This window comes from Uloborus diversus, chromosome 9, assembly GCF_026930045.1.
Source record: "Uloborus diversus isolate 005 chromosome 9, Udiv.v.3.1, whole genome shotgun sequence".
Classification (NCBI taxonomy): domain Eukaryota; kingdom Metazoa; phylum Arthropoda; class Arachnida; order Araneae; family Uloboridae; genus Uloborus; species Uloborus diversus.
The window spans coordinates 125,823,085-125,845,656 of record NC_072739.1 but is presented as its reverse complement, the minus strand read 5'-3'; the positions used below and the strand labels follow the sequence as shown (position 1 = coordinate 125,845,656).

The 22,572-nt window shown below is 34.6% G+C and overlaps 1 protein-coding gene across 1 annotated transcript in view; it reads right to left on the bottom strand.

Moving 5' to 3' along the window:
- Nucleotides 1-14,294: 14,294 nt before the first annotated feature.
- The window catches only part of LOC129229973 (uncharacterized), a 61,137-nt gene continuing 52,859 nt past the window's right edge, over nt 14,295-22,572 (bottom strand). The window contains exon 5 of the mRNA XM_054864358.1: nt 14,295-14,549. Within this exon, the coding sequence (XP_054720333.1) occupies nt 14,347-14,549 (203 nt within the window). The 3' untranslated portion in view covers nt 14,295-14,346. The remainder of the gene's footprint in view (nt 14,550-22,572) is intronic.

Sequence of the window (22,572 nt, the reverse complement as noted above, 5' to 3'; positions counted from 1 at the left end):
ATGCATGCAAAAGTCTGGAAGGAGTATCATGATATGGAGCATGTTCTGCAGTTATGGAAGTGGTGCCCTGGTGTTCCTCGAGGGTAGATAAACAGCCATGCGAAACCAAGACATACTGGCAGATCAAGTGCACCCTGCAATGTTGCATTTTTATCCTGACAGCGACGGCTGTTTCATGGACGATTATGCAACCATTCATCGTGCCTTAACTGTTGAAAATTGGTTTGCTGTGCATCAGTCTGACTTCCATCACCTTCTCTGGCCACCGCATAGCTCGGATCTTAACCCCATAGAAAATGTGTGGAATACGGTAGAAAGTCGCATCCGACAGCACCTTCCTCTTCCATCTAATTTACAAGATCTAAAAATCTTCTTAGCCAATGAATGGTATCCTCTGGATGTAAATGCATCCCAGATGCTTGTAGACTCGATACCCAAACGAATCAGAGCAGTTATCCGCGCAAAAGAAGTTTCAATAAAATTTTGATTTTGGATTTCTAGTTCTTTGACCAGTAAATGTATGAATAATTTGTTTATATACAGTACTCTCCTAACAAACATGAGAATGTTTTGAACCTTTTTCAGGAAGGAAACTTTTCAAAAGCATATAGCCTGTGCAAAAAATACTCGTGTTCCAAACAATGATGAACCTAATAGAATTTCAATTAAAAACTTACGTGGCTGTCTCAAAATACATGGGAATATTTTTGTATTAAAATTATTTACGGCAAAAACAAATAAAAAATCAAGTTTCTTCCGTAGGGACGCTAAATATGAATTCCATTTTCATTATTTTCAACAAATATAAGATTAGCATTTGAATTCAAGTCTGAATGCTTGAGCAGTTTTTCGGTGCTAGCAGGTGTGTGGCATTTTGTAAAAAATGTGGTAAGTTAGGAAACAAAAGACAGTTGTTAAACTTTGATTTAAATAAGTTTTGGGTTTTTGTTTTCAATTTAGGCATGGTTATGCTCGGTGTTTCAGAAATGTACTTCAAAGTTTTATGCCTCAAAGTTTTTTGCAAGCTTGACACTTTTTATCTCTGATTCGTTAACTCCGATGCATTCTATTGAGGTAGGCAAGAACTATTGTCTCAATTCTAACTTATAATTATCTTAAAGATTTGTGTTTAAGAATAGCAAAAAAAAATTTTTTTTTTTTTTTTTTACGGAGTCATGCAAAAGCATTACGCAATTCAAAAGTGTCCAAAGTTTAAATGATATATGAGCCGCTCAGAAGCCAATGCGGTTATGTCCATTTTTGGATATTTTCTGATTTTTGGAAATTTTGACGAAATAAATATCAATCTTTTTAGTTATTAAAGGATTTACTCGTTGGTTATTTTTTTCAAGGTTATACAGCACTTTTTTTAATAGCTTCTGAACATATTGTATTATAATTTTTGAAGCCATTGTGAATAAGTCCACCTTTTATCAATATTTTTTTACATAAACTTTGAAATAAAAATTAAATTATTCTTCTTCCTTCGATATTTGTTGGCAACACTGAAAAACAAGAAATTCATTGTACAAGAAGTCATAATCCCAGTGGCCGATACTTGAATTCAGATCATTCTATTGCAAAAATGTATAACCTGTATGTCGAACAATGTAATGAAGAGCAAATTGTACCAGTAAAGGAAAAGTTTTATTACCATATATTTTCGACAAAAGTTAACTTACAATTTAAGCAACCTTCAAAAGATACTTGTGCAAAATCTGATTATTTGGTAATAAAAAACAATCTACAATAGATGAAGAAAAAAATGCAGCTGAAGTTGAACATGACGAACACTTGCGAAATGCAGAAATTGCCCGTAATAGAATAGTATGGCTAATGATCGACTAAGAGCTTCAGACGAAATATACGTGTTTAGTTTTGATTTAGAAAAAGCATTACCATTTCCGAAACTATCCACATCAGTGGCTTATTACAAGATAAACTTATTTATATACAATCTTGGTTGCCATGATTTAAAGACTAACGAGGGCTACATGTATGTTTGGCCTATAACCCAAGCATCGCGGGGTTCACAAGAAGTGTCATCGTGTTTAACTAAACACATTAAACTGTACGCAAAGAATTTTCAAAAAATTATAATGTATTCAGATTCATGTTCAGGACAGAATCCACAAGAATTTCTTTCCACAAAACCATTGGAAGAAGCTGTTACCAACAGAAAAAAATCAACAAGTGGACTAACAGTCAATTAATTGGCTTAATATGAGATTCATAAAATTGGAAAGGTCAAACCCAAGCAGCATTAAGTTCAAACATAATTTTGACGAGGATGATACCTTTCATGTAATTGATATTAAAAAAAAAAGAAAAAATAGGTGGCCAGTGAATTTAAAAAATATAACTCAACCTATATTCAGAACAATTTCAAGAGAAACAAAAAAAGACATTATATGTTTATTAAAGTATACACCTCCAATTAAACACAACTTTTACAGGACATAAAGGACAACACATGGAGATCAAGATTTACATTTAAATAACTCGTAAGAAGATGGTGTTTGTTATGATGAATGAACATAAAACTTATGACAATAAATGTTATTTTATTATTTTTACATAAATTTCTTATATTTTTCAACTGCCAAAAGGTATAAGTCCTAAAATTTTTAAGATGCTGTCATTATTTCAATAAATACTTACGTTTTTATTTACACATCCTGAACATATCTTGTTTTTTTGCAGAGTTTTCATTTCGAAAAAAGATTTTATAAACTTTTCTAATTAAATTAATACACCAAGAATTTTAAAATCTAATGTATGAAAAAACATTAATTTTCTCAAATTTTGTGATTTGGACTTAACCGCATTGGCTTCTGAGCGGCTCATATGTCTATTGAGAATTGAATTTGCAAAGCTCGCTGTTTAAATACAAACACATTACATGTAGCACCCCGGCAAGGAAAGCAACACAACCCAAAATTTAAGGAAAACCCACTAACTAATGATTTAAAATATAAATTTAATGCTCTTTCTTGCAACAAAACTCGTACAAAGTTAGCTTACATAGCTGGTGCATGGTGCCGTAAAAACGATATAATAAATAGTGACACATGATTAAATTTTCATAATTTAGATGAACATTTTTCGAACTTCGGGTATGCATTATTAATTTAAACACCAAAAACTAACCAGTAAACGTCACATCGTAATGTTTTTGCACGTATCGTAATATTTGGGACGAAATCACTTTAAGTACTATTGCGTAAAAGCTTGGCATTCTCCAATGCTGTTTTTTTTTTTTTTTCAGTTGTGTCACTCGCTTTGTCGGGGTGCTATAAGGTCTCAATGCAAAAGCAAGCTATTCAAAATGTAAATAGGTTAAAATCTCCAAGTTTAAATATATAGATACATAGATTTAATTTTTAAATATATTCAAATTTGTGAATATAAGTAATATAGTTTAAATCATTGTATTCCTTTGCGGATTCCAAAAATGGTGTCCTACTTTTTTTTTCAATATGTTTGACCCTCTTCCCCTCTTTATTACTAAGCTTCTTCCTTTGCTTCAGCAATCTCTTTCCCTTGTCACATATCACGCTGTCTTTCATAAGTATATAGTTGTTAAAAATGCTTGATTTCACACTTCCCGTTACGCGCTCCCTCCCCCTTATCACAAAGTGTCAAAACTTCACGACCCCCCCCCCCCCGTCAAAGCGCCACATTATTTGTGAACGACCCATTAAAATATTTTTTGAAACAATATGCAGCTGAATGTCAATTTTGCCCTGCTGCAGAATCAAAATGTAATCCGATTACCTATTCAGGAATAGATTTTTTTAACAACTTAAATTGCATGAGGCAATAACAAAAATTTATCACTTCATCAAAAAAGAGAGTACACAACAAAACAAATAGAAAATCATATACAAAAACAACAGTTATATAAATAAATAAACATAAGAAGTTTATAAAGATGAAATACTTACTAAACGCCATTGCCAGTATTTACTGTTCGGATTGATTTTTTTTTTCATTTCAGTTCGTTCAAACCTTAGCGCAAAAGATAACCATTTATGTGGGCCCTCCGTGTCCGAGCGTGCTTGCATGCGGTACATTTAAGTCGTGGTTTCGATTCCCATCTTTGTCCTGGGTGTGATTTGCACTCCATAACAAAAAAATCGACTAGCCTAGAAAGAGTTTCAAAAAGAAACGAAGTTTTACATACCCAAGGACAATATTGATATAAGAAAGTGATTACAAAATGAAAGCAGAATGATTATTCCAGTGACTTATGCAGGATTTCAGTTTAGGGGGTGGAGGTCATGCTCAAGAATATAGTCTTACGTACAACAATTTTCTTGAACTTAGGTTTCTTTAGGTGACAACAAAAGCACGAAATCTGCCATTAGTTGGTTGAAAACTTAATTAATTTTAACTATTATAAATTAAATATACTTAAATTATTTAGTTAAGCTTAATTAATAATAATTCAATACATTAAAATGACCTAGTTATGTTGAATTATAGCCTGTTTAGACCAGTATTCACACCAACCCACACTGTAACAAATTTCGGAAACGTTTCTGGGTATATCGGAAACGTTTCCGAAATAATAAGAATCCTTCATCCAATAGCGAACTCCTCATTATTCAGAAAGCTTTCTGTTATTTCAAAAAATCTAGAAGCGGAAGTGAGGCGCAATGCTTCGAAACGTATTTTATCCTTCCACACTGGCGTCAGTGAGTCGGAAATAACGAGAGCTTATTTTTTTCCTTATCTATGGTTGCTGCAGTCAGCAAATGTTTAGCATTGGATTACTTGTTATTTCATGTCTAGAGAGTAGCAAATTGTGTCGAAACTAATTTTACGCCTTTGCATTTTCGGCTGCCCTTGATTTTTTAGACGATGTACGCAGCTTTTAAGTTAGTTAATAACGATTTGCTTCTTTACAATTTCCGACCATGATTACATATATATTGTGTGTTCAAGCGTGAATAGTTTCAACACCCGTTTTTATACTTAATGAAACGAAACCCTTTGGATTACTTATCCAGTTGTAATGGAGGTACTTAGATTTTCTTCCGCTCATGTTCACTTGTAAGTATTAATGAATATTTTAAAGCATGTTGTTATATACATTTATATTTTTGTTGATATGCATTTGATGAGGCTCCAATTGTAACTGTTTTTGGGTTTATCGAATTAATTTAAAGTTATTCTACATACCTATGTGCACAGTGTACTATTTGTTGTAACCAATTGAAACTGATTAATTACGCAAAAGAAATAAGATTTATATTTGAAAAGCAATCACAGAAAAATTATTTCGAAATACTTGGTTATACATACATTGGTTCAAAAAAAAATCAGTTGTTTAATTCATTAAAAATATGGTAATGCAAATGTTTTCTAGTATTGTAATATGCTTCACAAAAAATGTGCCAGTATTATTTATCTTTTTTTATTATAATTTATTCATTTATTTAAAAATATTTATACCATTAGAAAATGGCCCAGTTATCTATTAGTAAGCTACATAGTTATGCAATTAATTCATGTGTTTATTCATTTTGTTAAATGTGGTTGACAAAAAAATTCCTTGACATTAGTTGTTCGCTAAATAACATTTCCTTCGTGGATATACTAGTTTAATATAGGATAGTCAGGAGGAATGAGTCAGTGGCAAAAATGGAACAGCTGCATTTACAAGCCGAAATAAAAAGAAATATTATTTCATGTCATTGTTTTAAAAGTGATCATTTTTTAAGTACTATGTTATAAATATACAAAGTACATATGGGGAGAAGACGAGGGGCGTTCACCACGCAGACTGCCAATGACATTTTCAGGGGGTTGCTTTTTTTAAGGGGAGAGGCGCTTTATAGCATTTTATGGGTGCACCATCACTCTTATGGTGTGGGAGGGGGGATTCTCGTATATATTAAATGGAATAATCATGCAATAGAATTCAATGTTTTAATAAGTAAAATATATAATGCATTTTGCGCACATTGTAAAAATAAAATCAGTAACCTATTTTGATTAAGTATTTATATTTGTGATGAACTGGAAAAGGGCAAGAACAGAAGAATCAACCCGAATGGTTCCAACAGGAGGACTTGGTGTCATATTTAAATTCACCAATTTCTCTGTTGCACTTTTCGGTTCACTTTGTTCTTCAGAGAAATAGACTTGACGCGAAGGGAAGGTAAGTTCTGTCAAATATTATCCGAAAATAAAAGCTATCAAGTTTGATACAAGATATGTTTTTAAGTTTTGCATTAAAAATACAATATGTTGATAATTTTGTCTTGAAAATATTGAGAGAAAAACTGAAGTTTAAGATTGTTTAACAAACAATCCCACTTTTGAGAAAGTACCCCCCCCCCCCCTCCCCTGACGATTTTGTGATTAGGAATGAAACTACTATATTATTTCATCAATTTTCAAAAAATTATAAATGTGCATATGCTATGCTGTTAACCATGCTATTTGTCATTAGAAATTCCAAAAAAAAAAAAAAAAAATCCACGAATGATTCTAAAATTGCTTGTTTCATTGCTGTTAGATATGAAAGAACTGAAACTGATATGGTATGCAATACTATAGTAAAGAATTATATTTTAGAAAAAATCACGGAAAAAGGATTCTGAAATTCTCGGAAACGTTTTTGAAAATTGTTTGGAGAGTTCTGAAATACTCGGAAACGTTTTCGAAACTTTCATGAACCACAGCTGCACAGAATACTCAGAAACATTTCTGGAAATTACGGAAAGAGGATTCCGAAAAACTCAGAAACGTTTCTGAAAATTACAGAAAGAGTATTCCAAAATACTCAGAAACATTGAAAGAGGATTCCGACACGTTTCTGGACATTATAGAAAGATAATTCCGAAATACTCAGAAACGTTTTTGAAAATTTCATGAACCGCAGCTGCACGATATACTCAGAAACGTTTCCGGATTTTTTTTACAGTGCATACAATAAATAAATACTACTTAAATCTAATAAAAATTAAATGTTTTATGAACATGATGCATTTAGATATTGATTAAACGTTAGCATAATGCTCGACACAGGACACACATCCATCTTGTATGCAGAAAAATACAATAAACTCAACTAAATAATAGTAAAAAATGCTGCAACAATCTTCTTTAAAATGAAATATTTCATGAATATACATGTGATTCGGACATTGATGAAATTCATCGATTCTTTTCAATTGTCAAAAAATCAGAGGCGAATGAAGACGTCGCAGTCTCAGAGTCTGATACAAGAGTTCCAGGTATGTTTCCATCGGTTCTGAGTATATCAGTTTTTTTAAACTTTTCAAAAAAGACGACAATGTTTTGTCACTCGAACGCTTCATTATTTTGGCTACAGGTAGTCTTTTTTCTAACAAACACTCCTTTTTTCAGCACAGTTTCCGTCTAATACAATGAGCTAATTACGGAAACCCTCGTGTAACGAGGTTTCGGGCAAACACGATACTAAAATTTTACTTTTCTTGATGATTTAAACTATTTGCAGCTCATTTAAAAATAAACTCAGCACGAACAAAAAGGAAACTATCTAAAAATTACTACAGGAAAGAAATTTGTTCTATAAAAAGCGATCGGGCGGCAGACACTTCTTTTCCTTATACAGGTGCCTGAAGACAGCTTCCGCGAAGAAGAGACAGTCAGAAGCAGACCTAGTTTATTGCGTACATATAAATAGAAAAAAGTGACTTCTAATACCCCCAAAAAAAGGGAATTCAAAATTATTTACTCTCTCTTGTGCTTTCGGTTAAGCTTTCTTTTCTTTCTTTTTCAAGCAGTCATTTACACTACGCAAATGCAATGAACCTTACACCGGTTTAAAAAGTGTTGACACAGAGCGGGGAGGGGGTTTCATGACTCCCACGCCCCCCCCCCCCTCTTTGTATCCACCACTTCATGCAATGCCCAAAAAAAAAATTTAATTCGAAAAGATATTTACTTTTTATCATGGTTTTGACATTTTTTTAGTATCTTTTCAAGCAAACATACAAAATTTTCCCCGCGGTTTGGGGGATATCCGCCACTATATCATTCATTTATTTTTACAGAAGCTGAACAGCTTCCTTTACATAGACGACTGCGTACAAAGTGCCTTGCCTCCGGACACACACGGGAAAGATTTGCAACACAAGAGAAGGAAATAACACCCAGGACACCGGTGGGAATCAATCTCACTACCTCCGGTTCAAACGACGAAGCTTCTACCACATGTTAACAGAGGCAACTATTAGGTTGTCAAGTATGAAATGGAGCAAAGTTCACGTTATTTATTTCAATTGCACATAACCACATTTAGCCCCCGTATTTTGGTATTATTTGTTTTTCGTGTGAAAAGTATATCTTTTCTCTTTCTAGGGTCATTCCTCAAAAAGTGTAACTTTACTTTTACACGCCTTTTACACTAAAAATTTTAAGGAACAATTCATTTAACAATGATTTTTAATTTTATCCAAAATACACCTACACTACTGTCCCCTAAAATTGCTACACCGAAAAGGCGACATGGTACAGACATGAAATTTAAAAAACTACAGGAAGAAGATGATGTGATATACAAATGATTACCTTTTCAGTTCATTCAGACAACGCAGGTGTCTGCAGCGACACCTACTGTGTGTTTAAATGAGGAAAATGTACAAGCAATTCCCCACGTGCAAATTCAATTTGAACGTTGTTGCTTGCTGGAAAATCGTTGTGATGCCTCATGTAAGAAGAAGAAATGCGTACCAGTACGTTTCTGTCTTTGACAGAGGTCGAATTGAAACCTACCAGGATTGCGGTTGATCCTATCCCAGTACTGCTGCTCGCGTCGGTCGAGATCCAATGACGGTTAGCAGAATATGGATTCGGTGGGTTCAGGATGGTAATACAGACTGCCGTGCTGGTCCTCAACGGCCAGTAACCACCAGCAGCCTTAGAGGATAGGCATTTTTATCCGCATGGCCTTACTGGATTGTACAGCCACGTCACGAGCGCAGAGTCAAGAAATGGGGTGATTTGCAGGACAACAAGTGTCTGCACGAACAGTTCGGTGACGTTTACAGCAGCATGGACTGTCAGCTCGGAGACCATGGCTGATGCTGCCATTGACGTTGCATCACAGACAGGAGCGCCTTCAATGGTGTGATTATCGACAAATGTGGGTGTACCAATGGCGAGATATCACTTTTTCTGATGAGTCCAGGTTCTGCTTACAACATCATGATGGTTGCATCCGTGTTTGGCGGCATCGTGTGAACGCACATTGGCAGCATGAATTCGCCATCGTCATACTGGCTCATTTTTGGCGTGATGATATGAGGTGCCATTGAATACACATCTCGGTCACCTCTTGGTCGCATTGACGGCACTATGAACGGTCGGCGTTACATTTCTGAAGTGTTACGACCCGTGGCACTACCCTTTATTCGAGCCTTGCGAGACTACATTTCAGATGGATAATGCACGACCTTATGTGGCCGGTGTTGTGTAGACTTTCCTTGATACGGAAAATGTTCGACTGATGCCCTGACCAGCACGTTCTCCAGATCTCTCGCCAACAGAAAACGTCTGGTCAATGGTTGCTGAACAACTGGCTCGTCAGCAAACGCCAGCCATTACAGTCGCTGAACTGGGACATCGTGTTGAAGCTGCATGAGTGTCTGTACCTGTACCAACCACTCCAAAATCCGTATAACTCAATGCCCAGGCGTATAAGTGCTGTTCTTGCTGCTGGAGGTGGTAGTTCCGGATACTAATTTCTCAGGATCTATTTACCCAAATTTCTTGGAAATTTAATCATTTGTTATTTCTAACATAATATATGTGTCCAATAAATATCATTTTATTATCTGCATTTCTTTCTGGTGCAGCAATTTTAATGACCAGTAGTGTATTTAAACCTACCAACTATTTTTTATAAAAAAATTTTATTTTGGTATATTTTTGGTTCACAACATGTGAATGTGGATTCTCACCTTTGCTTATCAGCTTATATGAGGTTTATAACTTATTTACGATAGTGCTGTTTAATGCGCACAGAGTTGCAAGATTTAGTAAAAAGTAGCCGATAGGGCTACTTTTCGCCGTTGATGTCTTCAAGTAATTTCATTTTAGAAGTATCTTAACAAAATTTATTCTCTGTAAAGATTTTTTTTTCATGTAGTGTTAACAAGTAATTTTTACCTCACTGTAAGTGTTATAGCAGATCTTTTATGCAGTTTTCCAAAAATTATTCTTGAAAATGCTGCAAAAGGAACTTCAATAATTCGAAGGTTTTAGCTGGTCCCTTGGGACTTCGTGCTATTCAGAGTTGACTGTATGTGTGATTATAGAGTTGCCCTGGTTAGTTGAACTATCATTTGGATTTTTACCTCTTTTTGGGGCACTACAGAAGGGTAATTGATGCATGAATTGAGTTTTATTGCTTTTGTAGTACTTTTGCTAGAGTATTCCAACTCAAATTCGCAAATAACCAGTTTGTTTTTACTCCCCAAAAAAAGGTGAATATTGTCAAGGTCATAGCTCAACTATCCAGAGCCGCATTATGTATCGTCTACGGTGCTATTTCAGTCATATTTGTAAGAATAAATTATACAAAATCATTTTTAAATTTTCCTACTTCAATCTGCCAAAATTTGTTGAGTGCACAAGTATAATGTTGGGGTAACACACATATAAAATTAATTTAAAGTTTGGTTTGAATTTCATATTTGCAGACTTGCGTTTGTGCTGAATATTTGTCAAGTTGGGCTGAAGCATCCAGCAGTAGACAGCCAACATTGCTTCACTCCATCAACCCTGATAGCGTGACTCCATCACCAAGGCCCGATTTAGAAATTTTAGGACTGTAAGCACAACAAACCTTAAATTGCACAATCGAAGAATTGCTCAACCGCACATCTTTTCGTCAGAATTGTGGCGTACCCTCCAAAAAAAAAAAAAAAAAAAAGAAAGAAAGAAAGAAAAAAAAAAGCCGACACCTGCCCTTCCCCCTCCCCCCAAAAAATCTAGTCTAGTCTACGCCAGTGACTTTTTGCGAGTTTGACCCCATTGACCCCGCTCTCTTGTGACGCCCTTGGCATTTGCATGATTATAGGCTGCCATGTATGGTCATCCAATCTTAAAAGGAAGTTATGAAGTTAGTGAACTCCTGTATTCATGTATTTGCAATTTGAAGTTCACATTAATAAGCAGTTACAAAATATTTAAACATCTTGAAATATTGTAAATTAACAGAAACAAAATAAATGCCATAAGCACTAATGGTGAACTCCGTCGTACTAACATGGAGTAATGCGTGAGACATCTAATTCCATGCTAGATGCCACTCCTCATAATTGTCTAACTTAATAGGAGAGATTTGGTTTTCTACTAAACTAATAAACTTTGTTAAAACAGAACCAACAATAACGATTACATTTTTCAACTTACACTTGACCAAAAAAATAATTCTGATAGTTCAAACCAATGGAAAACACTTATACATTTTTTAAAAACGTTTCTAATTTTTGGAGACTCCCAAGCAAGGGGACCGCTAAGCTAGGTTTTTAAGTGCTTACACTTAAATCTGGCCTCGTCCATCACCAAGATGTCCTGATGAAAACGTTCACCATGTTCATCACTAACAGAATAACCTAGATTATTTTAAAAGAAGTCGATATATGAGTCGAGGAGATGAATTTTGAGGAACATGTTACAACACATCAAGCTGTACGCTCTAATGTACTTCTGCACAATATTTGCATATTCAGGAGGTTTATTATTTCCAAGGATAGTTTCTACAACAGACTTTAATGCCAACCATCCATATTTTTCAGTACTGCAGAGTAAGCCAATGATCTTCTTAAGGGGTCTGGGACACAAAAATCGTCAAATTTTGCATTTTTTTTAAAAAAATTATTATTATTTGAAAAATTACTCCGTTTTCTTCTGCTTAAAAGGACGTTTGAATCTTGTTTCTATCTTAATTAAATTAAGACATAATTATTTTTGTTGCATGCACCTAACTAATGTGTATTTAACTAAAACTTTAAACGCGTTTTTCTCCATGATGCAATTTTTCTCGATCTCTTGAATTCAATTTCTTATGAGTCAGGAACCGATAAAGATCAAGTAATGAAATTTGGAGCATATCTTTTTCAAACAGTTTACTTTAATTTTTATTCGGTGAATTTGAAAAAAAAAAAAAGTTTGCTGCAAAAAATATGATTGAAAAAAAAAGTATCTTCGAATTTTTCGACATTTTCCTTCAAATATTTTCAATTTTTTTATTTAAACAATATTTTTAAAATCGCCGAATAAAAATTAAAGCTTAGATATTTGCGCAAAATTTTTTGAAAAATAATTGAAAATTGACCAAGAATATTTTGAAACATAGCAATTTAAAGCAACCCCATTAAAAAAATTAAATTAAATTTAAATAATTTTTTTTTAATATTTATGTTATGATTTTGCTTTTAGTGAATCAGTGCAAAAAATTTCAAAACTCTAAAGTATTTAATAAAATTGTTTTCAAAATGTGTCCCGGATCCCCGGAATGTGTTTGGACTCATGAACACACCTTCTTCCACTTTTGCATATCTCAACTGTGGAAACTCGTTTCATAGGTGCCGAAAAGCATCTGTTGTGTAGAGCCTTTACAAAGTTCTTCATGGGCCCCAACTTTATATAAATTGCAGGCATAATAATGGAAATGTGATGGGTAACTATACATTTTTAAATAACATTGTAGCTTATATATTTCCATTGGGGTATTAAAATTTCGGGGGGGGGGGGTATAGGGAACTACTCACAATCCAGGGAAAACTCGGCGCTCCATTAAAAAAAAAAAAAACAGCATAAAAAACTGCATTAAAAAGTAAACACCATGCCAAATATATATATTTGTTTATCACTGTAATTTATTTAAGCAAAAGCATTTTCGACATACAATCTCACTGCAAGCATCAATTAATTTTTTACAACATGATTTTGAGCTTATCATTTTGCTTGTACATTTCCGAACGAAGGGAAAACATTTTACCCTGAAACCCCGATTTTACGGACGCGAATCTACGTTTTTCCCAGTGGCGGAACCACAGGGGGGCGATTGGGGCAATTGCCCCCGCCCTCCCAAAGGTTTGTAATTCGAAAAATATCCGGCAAAAGGTCCCTAAACTCTCCCCCCCCCCCCGTCCCAACACATCTTAAAAAATCGCATACAACTGTATTTTTAGGACTTTAATGTCAAAATTTTTCCAGGGGGCAGTTCCTCAACCCCCCTCCCTCCAATGTCATTGAAGATCGTCAAAAGTTTTTAATTTTTGGAGCTTCAATTTGGAAAAAATCGCCAGAATCGAAAATGCCGTTAATGAGAAACTTCAGTTACATTTTTAGAGCTTCAGTTCCGAAAAAGTTCCGGGGGAGAGCCCCCAATCTCAAATCCTTCCCCTAACATCAATAAAGACCCACTATCAGTACGTTTTTGAAGCTTCAATATTGAAAAGTTAAGGGCTAGCTCCTGAGCCTATCCCTTCCGTTAACGCTACCAAAGATGGCCAACCATTTCAAGGATCCAATTTCGAACAATATGTCCAATGGAAAGTTCCAAACCCCGTTCCTTCCCCCTACATCATAAAAGATGTCTTACCTGCGTTTTCAGGACTACAATTTCGAAAATTTTCCGGAGATGAGCCCCCATGTCCTTCTCTCCTCATCTTTCAACGTCATCAAAGATCGTCTAAAACAACGTTTCTGTAACTCCTACATGGAAAAGTCTCTGGGGAAAAGTTCTGAACCCCATGTTTTCTGCTACGTCATCAAAGATGGCTTACAGTTTCGTTTTAGGACCTCAATTTCAAAATGGTTTATTAAACGTTTTTTCATCGGGTCCCATAATCAGTTTTGCTGTTATGTATTTCCCGTATTTTACGTTTTTTAATCCCAGTCGCCTAGAAACCTAAAATCGGGGATTCATTGCATTTTCTTCTTGTTGTTTCCATAGAAACTCTTTGTTTCCTCTCATTTTTTAACTTCGAAAATGCAATAAACTAATAAGGCAACACAGACATTATAAAAGGCCTGCATCAATATTTCGTCGCTTTTTTCAATTTTCCCCTGCTAGATTCATTCAGATGGAATCTTCCTAACTTGGCTGATTGCCAAATTCCATATATTTCGTGGTCACACCGTACATAGTTCTTGAAATAGTAATATTATAACAGCTATCAAATTTGCGCCCTTCGTGGTGATGGTTCGTTCCTTCAAAATAGTTACTTTGTCATAAGTTCACTTTGAGTTCACGTACTTTATGAAAGAAGTATAAAAAGAAATATAAAAGCATTTATTGACCTTGATTAACATCATTGTTTAATCCAAGTACTAATTATTCTGAATTATGATTGGGTTCGCTGGAGCTGCGCTAACTGGACTGTTCATAACAATAACTTGAGTTTTTTCCTCTTCATCATCACAGCATACCTTACAGCAGCAATAACAGCAGCAGCAAAAAATTATAACTCCAACTATTGGGACACTTATCAACGCAGCCAAACTCTCTGTGAAAGTCTCTATAAACGTTTCACCTGAAAAGACAACATAAATGAACAAAAAGTAAAAATTAATTTGAACTTTGACATCTTTAATTCAATTTATGTTTTCACGAGTGTGACGTTTTTTCGCGCCTTTTTTTCAGCGGAGACCAAATAAACAAGCATGTACAATAAAGTTAACGTACAACAGATTACAAAAATGTAGAAAAAAAAAGAAAAAAAAAGAAACATTTGCAGTTACTGCCGTTTACCTGCCCGCCCACGGCAGTATACTTATGTGCTTTTCCCGTAGTCTAGCATTGTGAACTAGTGCGTTTTTCAATATATCCTCTCATATATAATAGCGAATGATCGAGTAACGCTGACATCATCAACAATGAAACTCGCGCCGCGGCATGATAATTTGATAATATTTTACATTTAGGGAAATGCTTTATTTTCACAGGGCTGAACTGAATCCAACGTTACTGTTTTACTGGTAAGACTCATTTTACCATTCGTCTATAAAATTCCGTTGCCAAAATCGTTCCTCAAATATCTCCTCTGATCTGAACTTCTTCAAAATTGGCAGGAAATCTGGGACACTGCAGAAACTGGTCGGAGAGTTCATGATTTCCTGCCAAAAGTAAAACTGAAACAACGCTGCAAACATCCAGTAGAAGTACAATTTCTAAGTGCACATGGACCATTTCCAGCGTATCTACACAGATTTAAGTTAATTAGCTCACCATTATGTGTATGCAGTCAACCTGGAACAAGAAAGATGGAAGTCAATCCTGAACATTACATATTCAACTGTCCTCTAACCAGCACTTTCCATTGCACTTATAATTCCAACTTTTCTTTCTCCAAAAATATTTCACACATTCTATCTCATCCAGTTACACGCATAAATATGCATAAAATAATGTCGCTTCTCATTTCTCAAGCAGATGACTTTAAATATCCAGCCTAAAAACTTTCAAAACTGCGTGTTTACATTGTATTTACCAGCCATCCCAGTCTTATTTAGCTTATTCACTTGTATATTAGTTCTTTTTATTTAGTTCTTTTTATTGTTTGTTATCTTAGTATTGTTATTGGTTTTTGTAATTATCAAAATTGTACCAGCGAGTGTCGCTCGTGATCTGTTATGTCCCCCCCAGTCACCACATCCGGTTAAACCCTCACCGGGGTTGGTACGGTGGTGATTGGGGGGGGGGGGTTCAAATAAATAAATAAAAGACTCATTTTAGGAGAAGGAAGAAACGTACAAATGGTCAACAATGAATGCTATCTACAAGAGTTTAGAGATAATAAATACTACTGGAGTTTAGGGAGCTATTACACAACAATGTAGTTCTCATAGAACTTGAGTTATGAAGTTTTAAAGGAGTAGCGACAAGTAAAAAAAAAGTGCTTTTTATTAGAATTAAAAAAATAACAATCATAAACCTGTACCTTAGAGACAAACTAACGTAAGTCCAGAAATTGCAATTTTCAGTTTATTCGTGCATTGTATATAAATCCAATCCAATTCCGCATCGAGCCATATAAATGTGATTCTAAAGAAAAAAATTCCTTTGTGGTCATTTACTAGTGTTAAAGTAGCGTAAATCTCATCCTTCGTATGCACCAGTTAAACGTTTTTCCTCTCTCCTGTAAAGGAGCGAGTATGTGACTTCCGCTCGTCTGGCTCTGAGGTACAAAAATTATGAGCGATAGATCATTTATTAAATAATGTAAAAAAAGAAGACGTCAAACAGTAAATTTTCTGAAAGCTTCATGAAAACTGATGGAAGATGATAGGTCGAAAAATATCTTTTTTTTTTTGGTTTATTTGGCGTGGAACGACCCCTTATTAAATAATCTTAAAACAATTCATTGAATGTTTTATCGCAAACAGTTTGAAGAGTCTAGTAATTTAGGGAAAGGATCTTTTTTTAATTTTCATGCTTATCTTGTACTCAAAATTTCGCAAGTTTTAAAAGCTAGATGTGGAAAACAAAGCAGTGAATTGAAGTTTCGAATCAAAGTTGTAGGGAAAAATTTTAAAATTAATATCAAATGTTCAAAAATTGCCAAACATAACCTGTCTTTTTGAAAACATCGTCATCGATTTCTCTCCCCTGCGTGAATTATTTATAGTGTGGCAATGAGATACAGGGTGTCCTGAAAATGACTGTTTTTAAAAATTTATAACAGGAAAGCGGTAAGTGATTAAAAAAAAATTCTTACAGAAAATTCATGTGGGGGTCAAAAATCCCCCCCCCCAGTTCCAAATTTTAGTTGAAAATTTTTCCAATAGATGGCGCTGCAGATGGTAAGCCCGAAAATCTAACAAATATATAGAAAATTACATCATAATTTTTCGAAAACAATGAACAAAAGAACAAAACAATATTTTCAAACAATCGTCGGCTGTTATACCATGTCCCAACCAGAGAAAAAACTGTTTGAATTTCAATTATTCTTTTTTGACTTACCGCCTTACTATGTGCAGCGCCATCTATTGAAGCATTTTTGAATTAAAAATTTAGATTTCTGAGAGAAAAAACTTAGGGCCTAACCACATGAATTTTCTGCAAGAATTTTTTTTTTTTATCATTAACCGTTCTCCTGTTATAAATTTTTGAAAACAGTCAGTCTTTTTCAGGACACCCTTTAAGTAAAGCTTTGACTTGGACAATATTTACTTGTTTTTAAGGAGTTTAGCAACCAGTCATTGTCGCAGATTTGAGTAGAAATACTTTTCAAAAACTACTATGAAAGTTGCCCCATACAACTCAGTGTGAGTTGTTACCATTTTCTATTACCCCAAAAAGAGGTAAACTCTTTCAAAGTTACAGCTCAACTAATCAGAGCTATACTATAGCAATGACTTCACACTGTGCGAAAAAAAAATCCGAAACGTCACTGATCATTTCCGTGGAAGGCTTAGAAATTTCCCGGGTTTTCATCTATTTTTCCGTAAAATCAAGTATCTTGGCAAAAAAGTTATCTGTTTTAGCTTTTAACCCTGGTTGCACTGATGCTTCTGGAGCTTTCGTTGTAAATCAGGAACGTTCTAATCAATTACATTGAACATACCTAATTTCCTTTTAATATTCCAGACTGGCTTTAACCGAGGATATTTCCAAATTCTTCAGAAAGATTCAAGGATAATTTCAGGATGGATACTGAATTTTAGAAAGAAAACGTTTCTGGTTCTAGCAAGGTATGTTACCTGATACAAATTGGGCACATTGGCTGCCAATTATTTTCCAGGAATATTTCTGAATCGTTTTTACAGTACAGTTACAGTACAACGTCGATTACGATTATACAGACCAATTGAAGCCAAAGGCTATTTGGAAAAACGAAAGTCTGGATAATCCGCCGGGATAATAAACAAAACACATTCTTAACTAAGCACACTTGTCTTTTATTCACTATAAAAACGATTCGGAAACGTTCCTGGAAAATAATTGGCAGCTGACGTGTCCAAATTCTGTCGGTAACATATCTTGCAAAAATCAGGAACGTTTTTCGCTAAAATTCAGTAACCTCCCTGAAATTATCCTGGAAGCCTCTTGAAAAATTAAAAAAATCTTTCCGTTTAAAGCCAGTTTGGAGTTGGGAGTTTTAAGTAAATTTAAGTAGGTATAATATAATAGCTTGACACCTTCCCAAAGATCAAACAACAGTATATTGCGCACATGGCCTCATGGCCAAAGGTAAGACAAAACTGCAAGTAAAGAACGGGAAGTTTATTCTCCTATAATTCTTGCAAAGCTACACAATCCATTTACTTATTCGATCCCTTAGGGAGTTTAATCAGTCTGGACGGATCGTTATCGATCTGAAGCAGATACACTTAATAAATATGCTCAGATAATCTTTAAACTGGGAACTAAAAATATTTTTCACAACATTACTGCACAATCCATTTACTTATTCGATCCCTTAGGGAGCTTAATCAGTCTGGACGGACCGTTATCGATCTGAAGCCGATACACTTCATAAATATGCTCAGATAATCTTTAAACTGGGAGCTAAAAATATTTTTCACAACATTAAGAAGTCTGCATTTGTGCAATTCAGGAAACGTTTTTAAAATAATGCTTGATTTTTCCAGGAATTGGATAAAAACCATTGAAATTCCGAAACGTTACACGGAAAATTTTCAGTAACATTTCGGGAATTTTGTTACAGTGTATAGCAAAAAACGATACTTTGTAAGAAATTTATAAAATACCGTTTCTCGTAAATACTTTATCTTTTATAGTTCAGCTGCAGTGGTTTCAGACTGACGCACCAAAGTACGCAATATTGTCTGCTAAATTAGTACTGCAGAAGCTGTTCGCACAATTTTTAGACGATTTTGACTAGAGGTAATAAAATATCAATTCCTGTAAAAGAAAATGATTGCAATAGGGTCGTTTCCAAAATTTTAAAAGTATTTTTTTCTGAAAGAGCATGCTAAAAAACATAGGATCTGACCATTTTTTTAAATAATTTATTTTTGTTTAATATTTTAAAAAAAGTACTTAAATCAGGATGCTTTTATTGTTTATACTTGTGCCGATGACATCACAAATGATGATATGCCATTCAATGTTGCCATTCACAGAACAAAATATTTAATTCGAACCTTTACTCACGTGTATTGGCAACGATATGGTTGATAGCAAGCGTAGAGCGCAATTTTAATTCGCTTCTTGAGTATCATAACGTGGAAACGTGATAGAAAGATGCGCCAAATTGCATCATTTGTGACGTCATAAAGACCACACTTTGTTTTCAAAATCGGACATTTAAAAAAATTAATTGAAAAATAACTGTTGAGAAAATTAAAGTATTTCCTGGGTCCATGTTATTTTTTCAACTTATTCTCTTAATTTCAGTGACAAAAAGTACTACTTTTGACTGAAGGAAACTGCCCCGTTGTATTATGTTTTTAAAAGTCAAAATTATCGTCTGCGGTTTGAGAGGTTTGTTTTTATTCAAAATGGCGTTTTTAACGAAGAAGTAGTTCGAAAGCTGTATTTATGATCTTTCCGAAGAGAAATGTTCATGTTCTGTTATTCAAAAACGATATGAGAGTCATGGTTCTGAAGTATCTAAAGCGTCAAAAGGTAAAATCGTCAACAACTAAGGAATAATAAGTTAAATTGGAGCCTCAAGCGGGATCAAAATTCCAAACAAGGTGCCAAGTATCCAAGGGAAAAACGGGTACCCTCCGACAAGTGTAAAAGTACGTTGTCTAATTTTTAAAAAAAATCTCTCGCCCCCCCCCCCCAGTCAAAAGACAGTTGCAAAATCATTTAAATGCTCGGTTTAAACTATAAACAAAATGATATACGTTGATTCAAACCTAAGAAAGCGAAAAAACGCAATGTCCATCGTCTTAATCCAAAGTATATCGCTGAAAACAGGACACGCTGCAGACTTTCATAGGAGAAACCCTTATTCAAATAAAAAAGAAAAAAAAAAAAAAAACAATAGATCAATCATGGGTGTAGTTAAATTATTGCAGCAAAATAAGTCACTTATTATCATAAAATGGAAGCAAAAAATTAAGTGCATGGTTCAAAGAATCGAAAGTTTTTCTGAAGGATTCGTGATTGTTGCTGGTTTTTCATATAATGGCAAATTAAAAATAAACAGACGGGAAAAAATGTTAAGATTAACTCCGTAGACTACCAGAAACATATTTTGTCACTAGTTTTTCTGATTGAAATACCATCGCTTTACCCAGAGTGCCATAAACCTATGGAACTCCATCAAGACAAAGTAAGCAGTCACACTTCAAAACCCACTTTAAATTTTCTTTAAGAAATAGAACAAAAAACCGGCATCAAAGCCATACTCCATCAAGACAAAGTAAACAGCCACACTTCAAAATCCACTTCAAATTTTCTAAAAGAAATAGAACAAAAAACCGGCATCAAAGCCATACTCTATCAAGACAAAGCAGTCACACTTCAAAATAGACTTTAAATTTTCTAAAAGAAATAGAACAAAAAACCGGCATCAAAGTCATACTCCATTAAGACAAAGTAAGCAGTCACACTTCAAAATCCACTCTAATTTTCTAAAAGAAATAGAACAAAAAACCGGCACCAAATCTATACTCTATCAAGAAAAAGTTAGCAGTCACTCTTCAAAATCCACTTCAAATCAAATTTTCTAAAAGAAATAGAACAAAAAACCGGCATCAAAGCCATACCCTTCACTGATATCCCTTTGAAATCTTCCACTGTATCATCTATGGGATTTCGTGCTCTCGGACTTTTTAAATCTGCATTATCCGAACGTCGCGTCGTCTCACAGCTCTTACACGAGTCTGGAATGCTGCTCAGGGAGAATGGGATAGATTACCTCTTCTGACACTTAAAAATGCATTATGATCCAGGAAATTACGGCGTCGAAAGATAGTTCAGAAAAAGGGTTATCAAATAGAACATTAATAACCCGATGATTTTATTTAATTGAGTTTTGTAAATACAATATACATCGTCTAAAAATGTGTGAACAGCATGTATACTTCATTGCACTTTCTATGCAGGAGTTGTATGCTTAATCAAAGCAAAACCGAATTATTTGTCTTATTTATATTTCTATTCTTGCGATCATAATTTAAAAGTAGGGAAAGGTGGGGCAAGATGGAATAGCGGGGTAAGATGAGATACTGAAGCTCCTAGCAAGGTGGGTGCTATTATCTTGCGGAAAAGTAGTCAAGTAGTTGCGTTGGGAGAAGCAGAAACCACGTTGGTCGAATCAACCTGATTGTGCGCTGCATTTGCAGTGCATAAAGTTTTTCTCTTAATTTTCGTGCGTTTCGCCGTGCTCTTATTTTGTATTAACACCCTTCCAAGTGTAGTTTGGTGAGTACGATTTTACTAATCGTTTGTACTCTCATATAATCGTAATCCGCAACTCTAAAGGATAAATTTACAGTTATTTAATGTAATTTTATTTATAACATGAACTTGAATCGACAGCGAACACGCCAAATGGCGTCAGTGGGGCAAGACGAGATATTATACGAGGGGCATGATGGAATACTATCTCATCTTACCCCCACATGTATTGCGATTTGTTTTTTTTATTCCTTTGAGATTTCTTAAGATAGTGAAAAGAAAGACGAATATGGGAATTTGGTCACTAGAATCGATGCAACATGCTATTGAATGCTTAGTGAGTGGAGAAATGGGATTTCAGAAAGCATCCCTAACTTATAATGTACCACGCGCTACACTTCATAGAAAAGTGAAAGAAGCTAAAAGCAGCAATTGTACAGGGGTGTTCTTATGGTTTCGACAGCTGGAAAAATTTATACAAATAATGAAACCACAAGTTTAGATCTAGTTAAGCCTTTGGGTCCCATGAAAACTATTTTTTCTTTGGAATAAGGAGACCTTCTTGCGGATTAAAAAAAAAAGGAATTTTTTGTGGTGAAGACTCAAAAGGAATGGAAGAAAATGTAAAAAAATCTAAGCAGAGAGAAGATAAGAAATTGAAAAAATCTAAGCAGGAAGAGGAGAAGAAAATTGGAAAGTCTAAGCAGAAAGAGAAGAAAGTATAAAATCTAAGCAGGAAGAGGAGAAAATCGAGGAAAAAAATAAGAAACGAATCGTGAAAAAGGGATTTGTGTGGATGACATTTTTTCATTTACCACATCAACTCGTACAGCAATGAAAATTGGCCAGTCAAAAGATAAAAACAAAAGAATACAGACTGGAAAATTAAAAACAAAAAACTGTACTTAAATGGAAACCATCCGAGTCTTCATCGTTGTCTGAGCCTTCTGATATCGAATGCCTTTACTGTGGACATTTATATTCCCAATCGAAAGAAGGATTTATTAGGTGCTGCGAATGCAAGAAATAAGCCCATTGATCGTGTGCAGGAAAGGAGGATGATGACGATGAAGCTGCTCATCTTTGTGACTTATGCAAACATTGAATCTCATCTTACCCCACCTGGTAGGGTAAGATGGGATTTTGACTAATCTAATTTAAACATGCGTCAAAATTTTTCTGTTGGAAATAGGATATTGAGTCAAATTTTATACTTTTATAATACTTGAGGG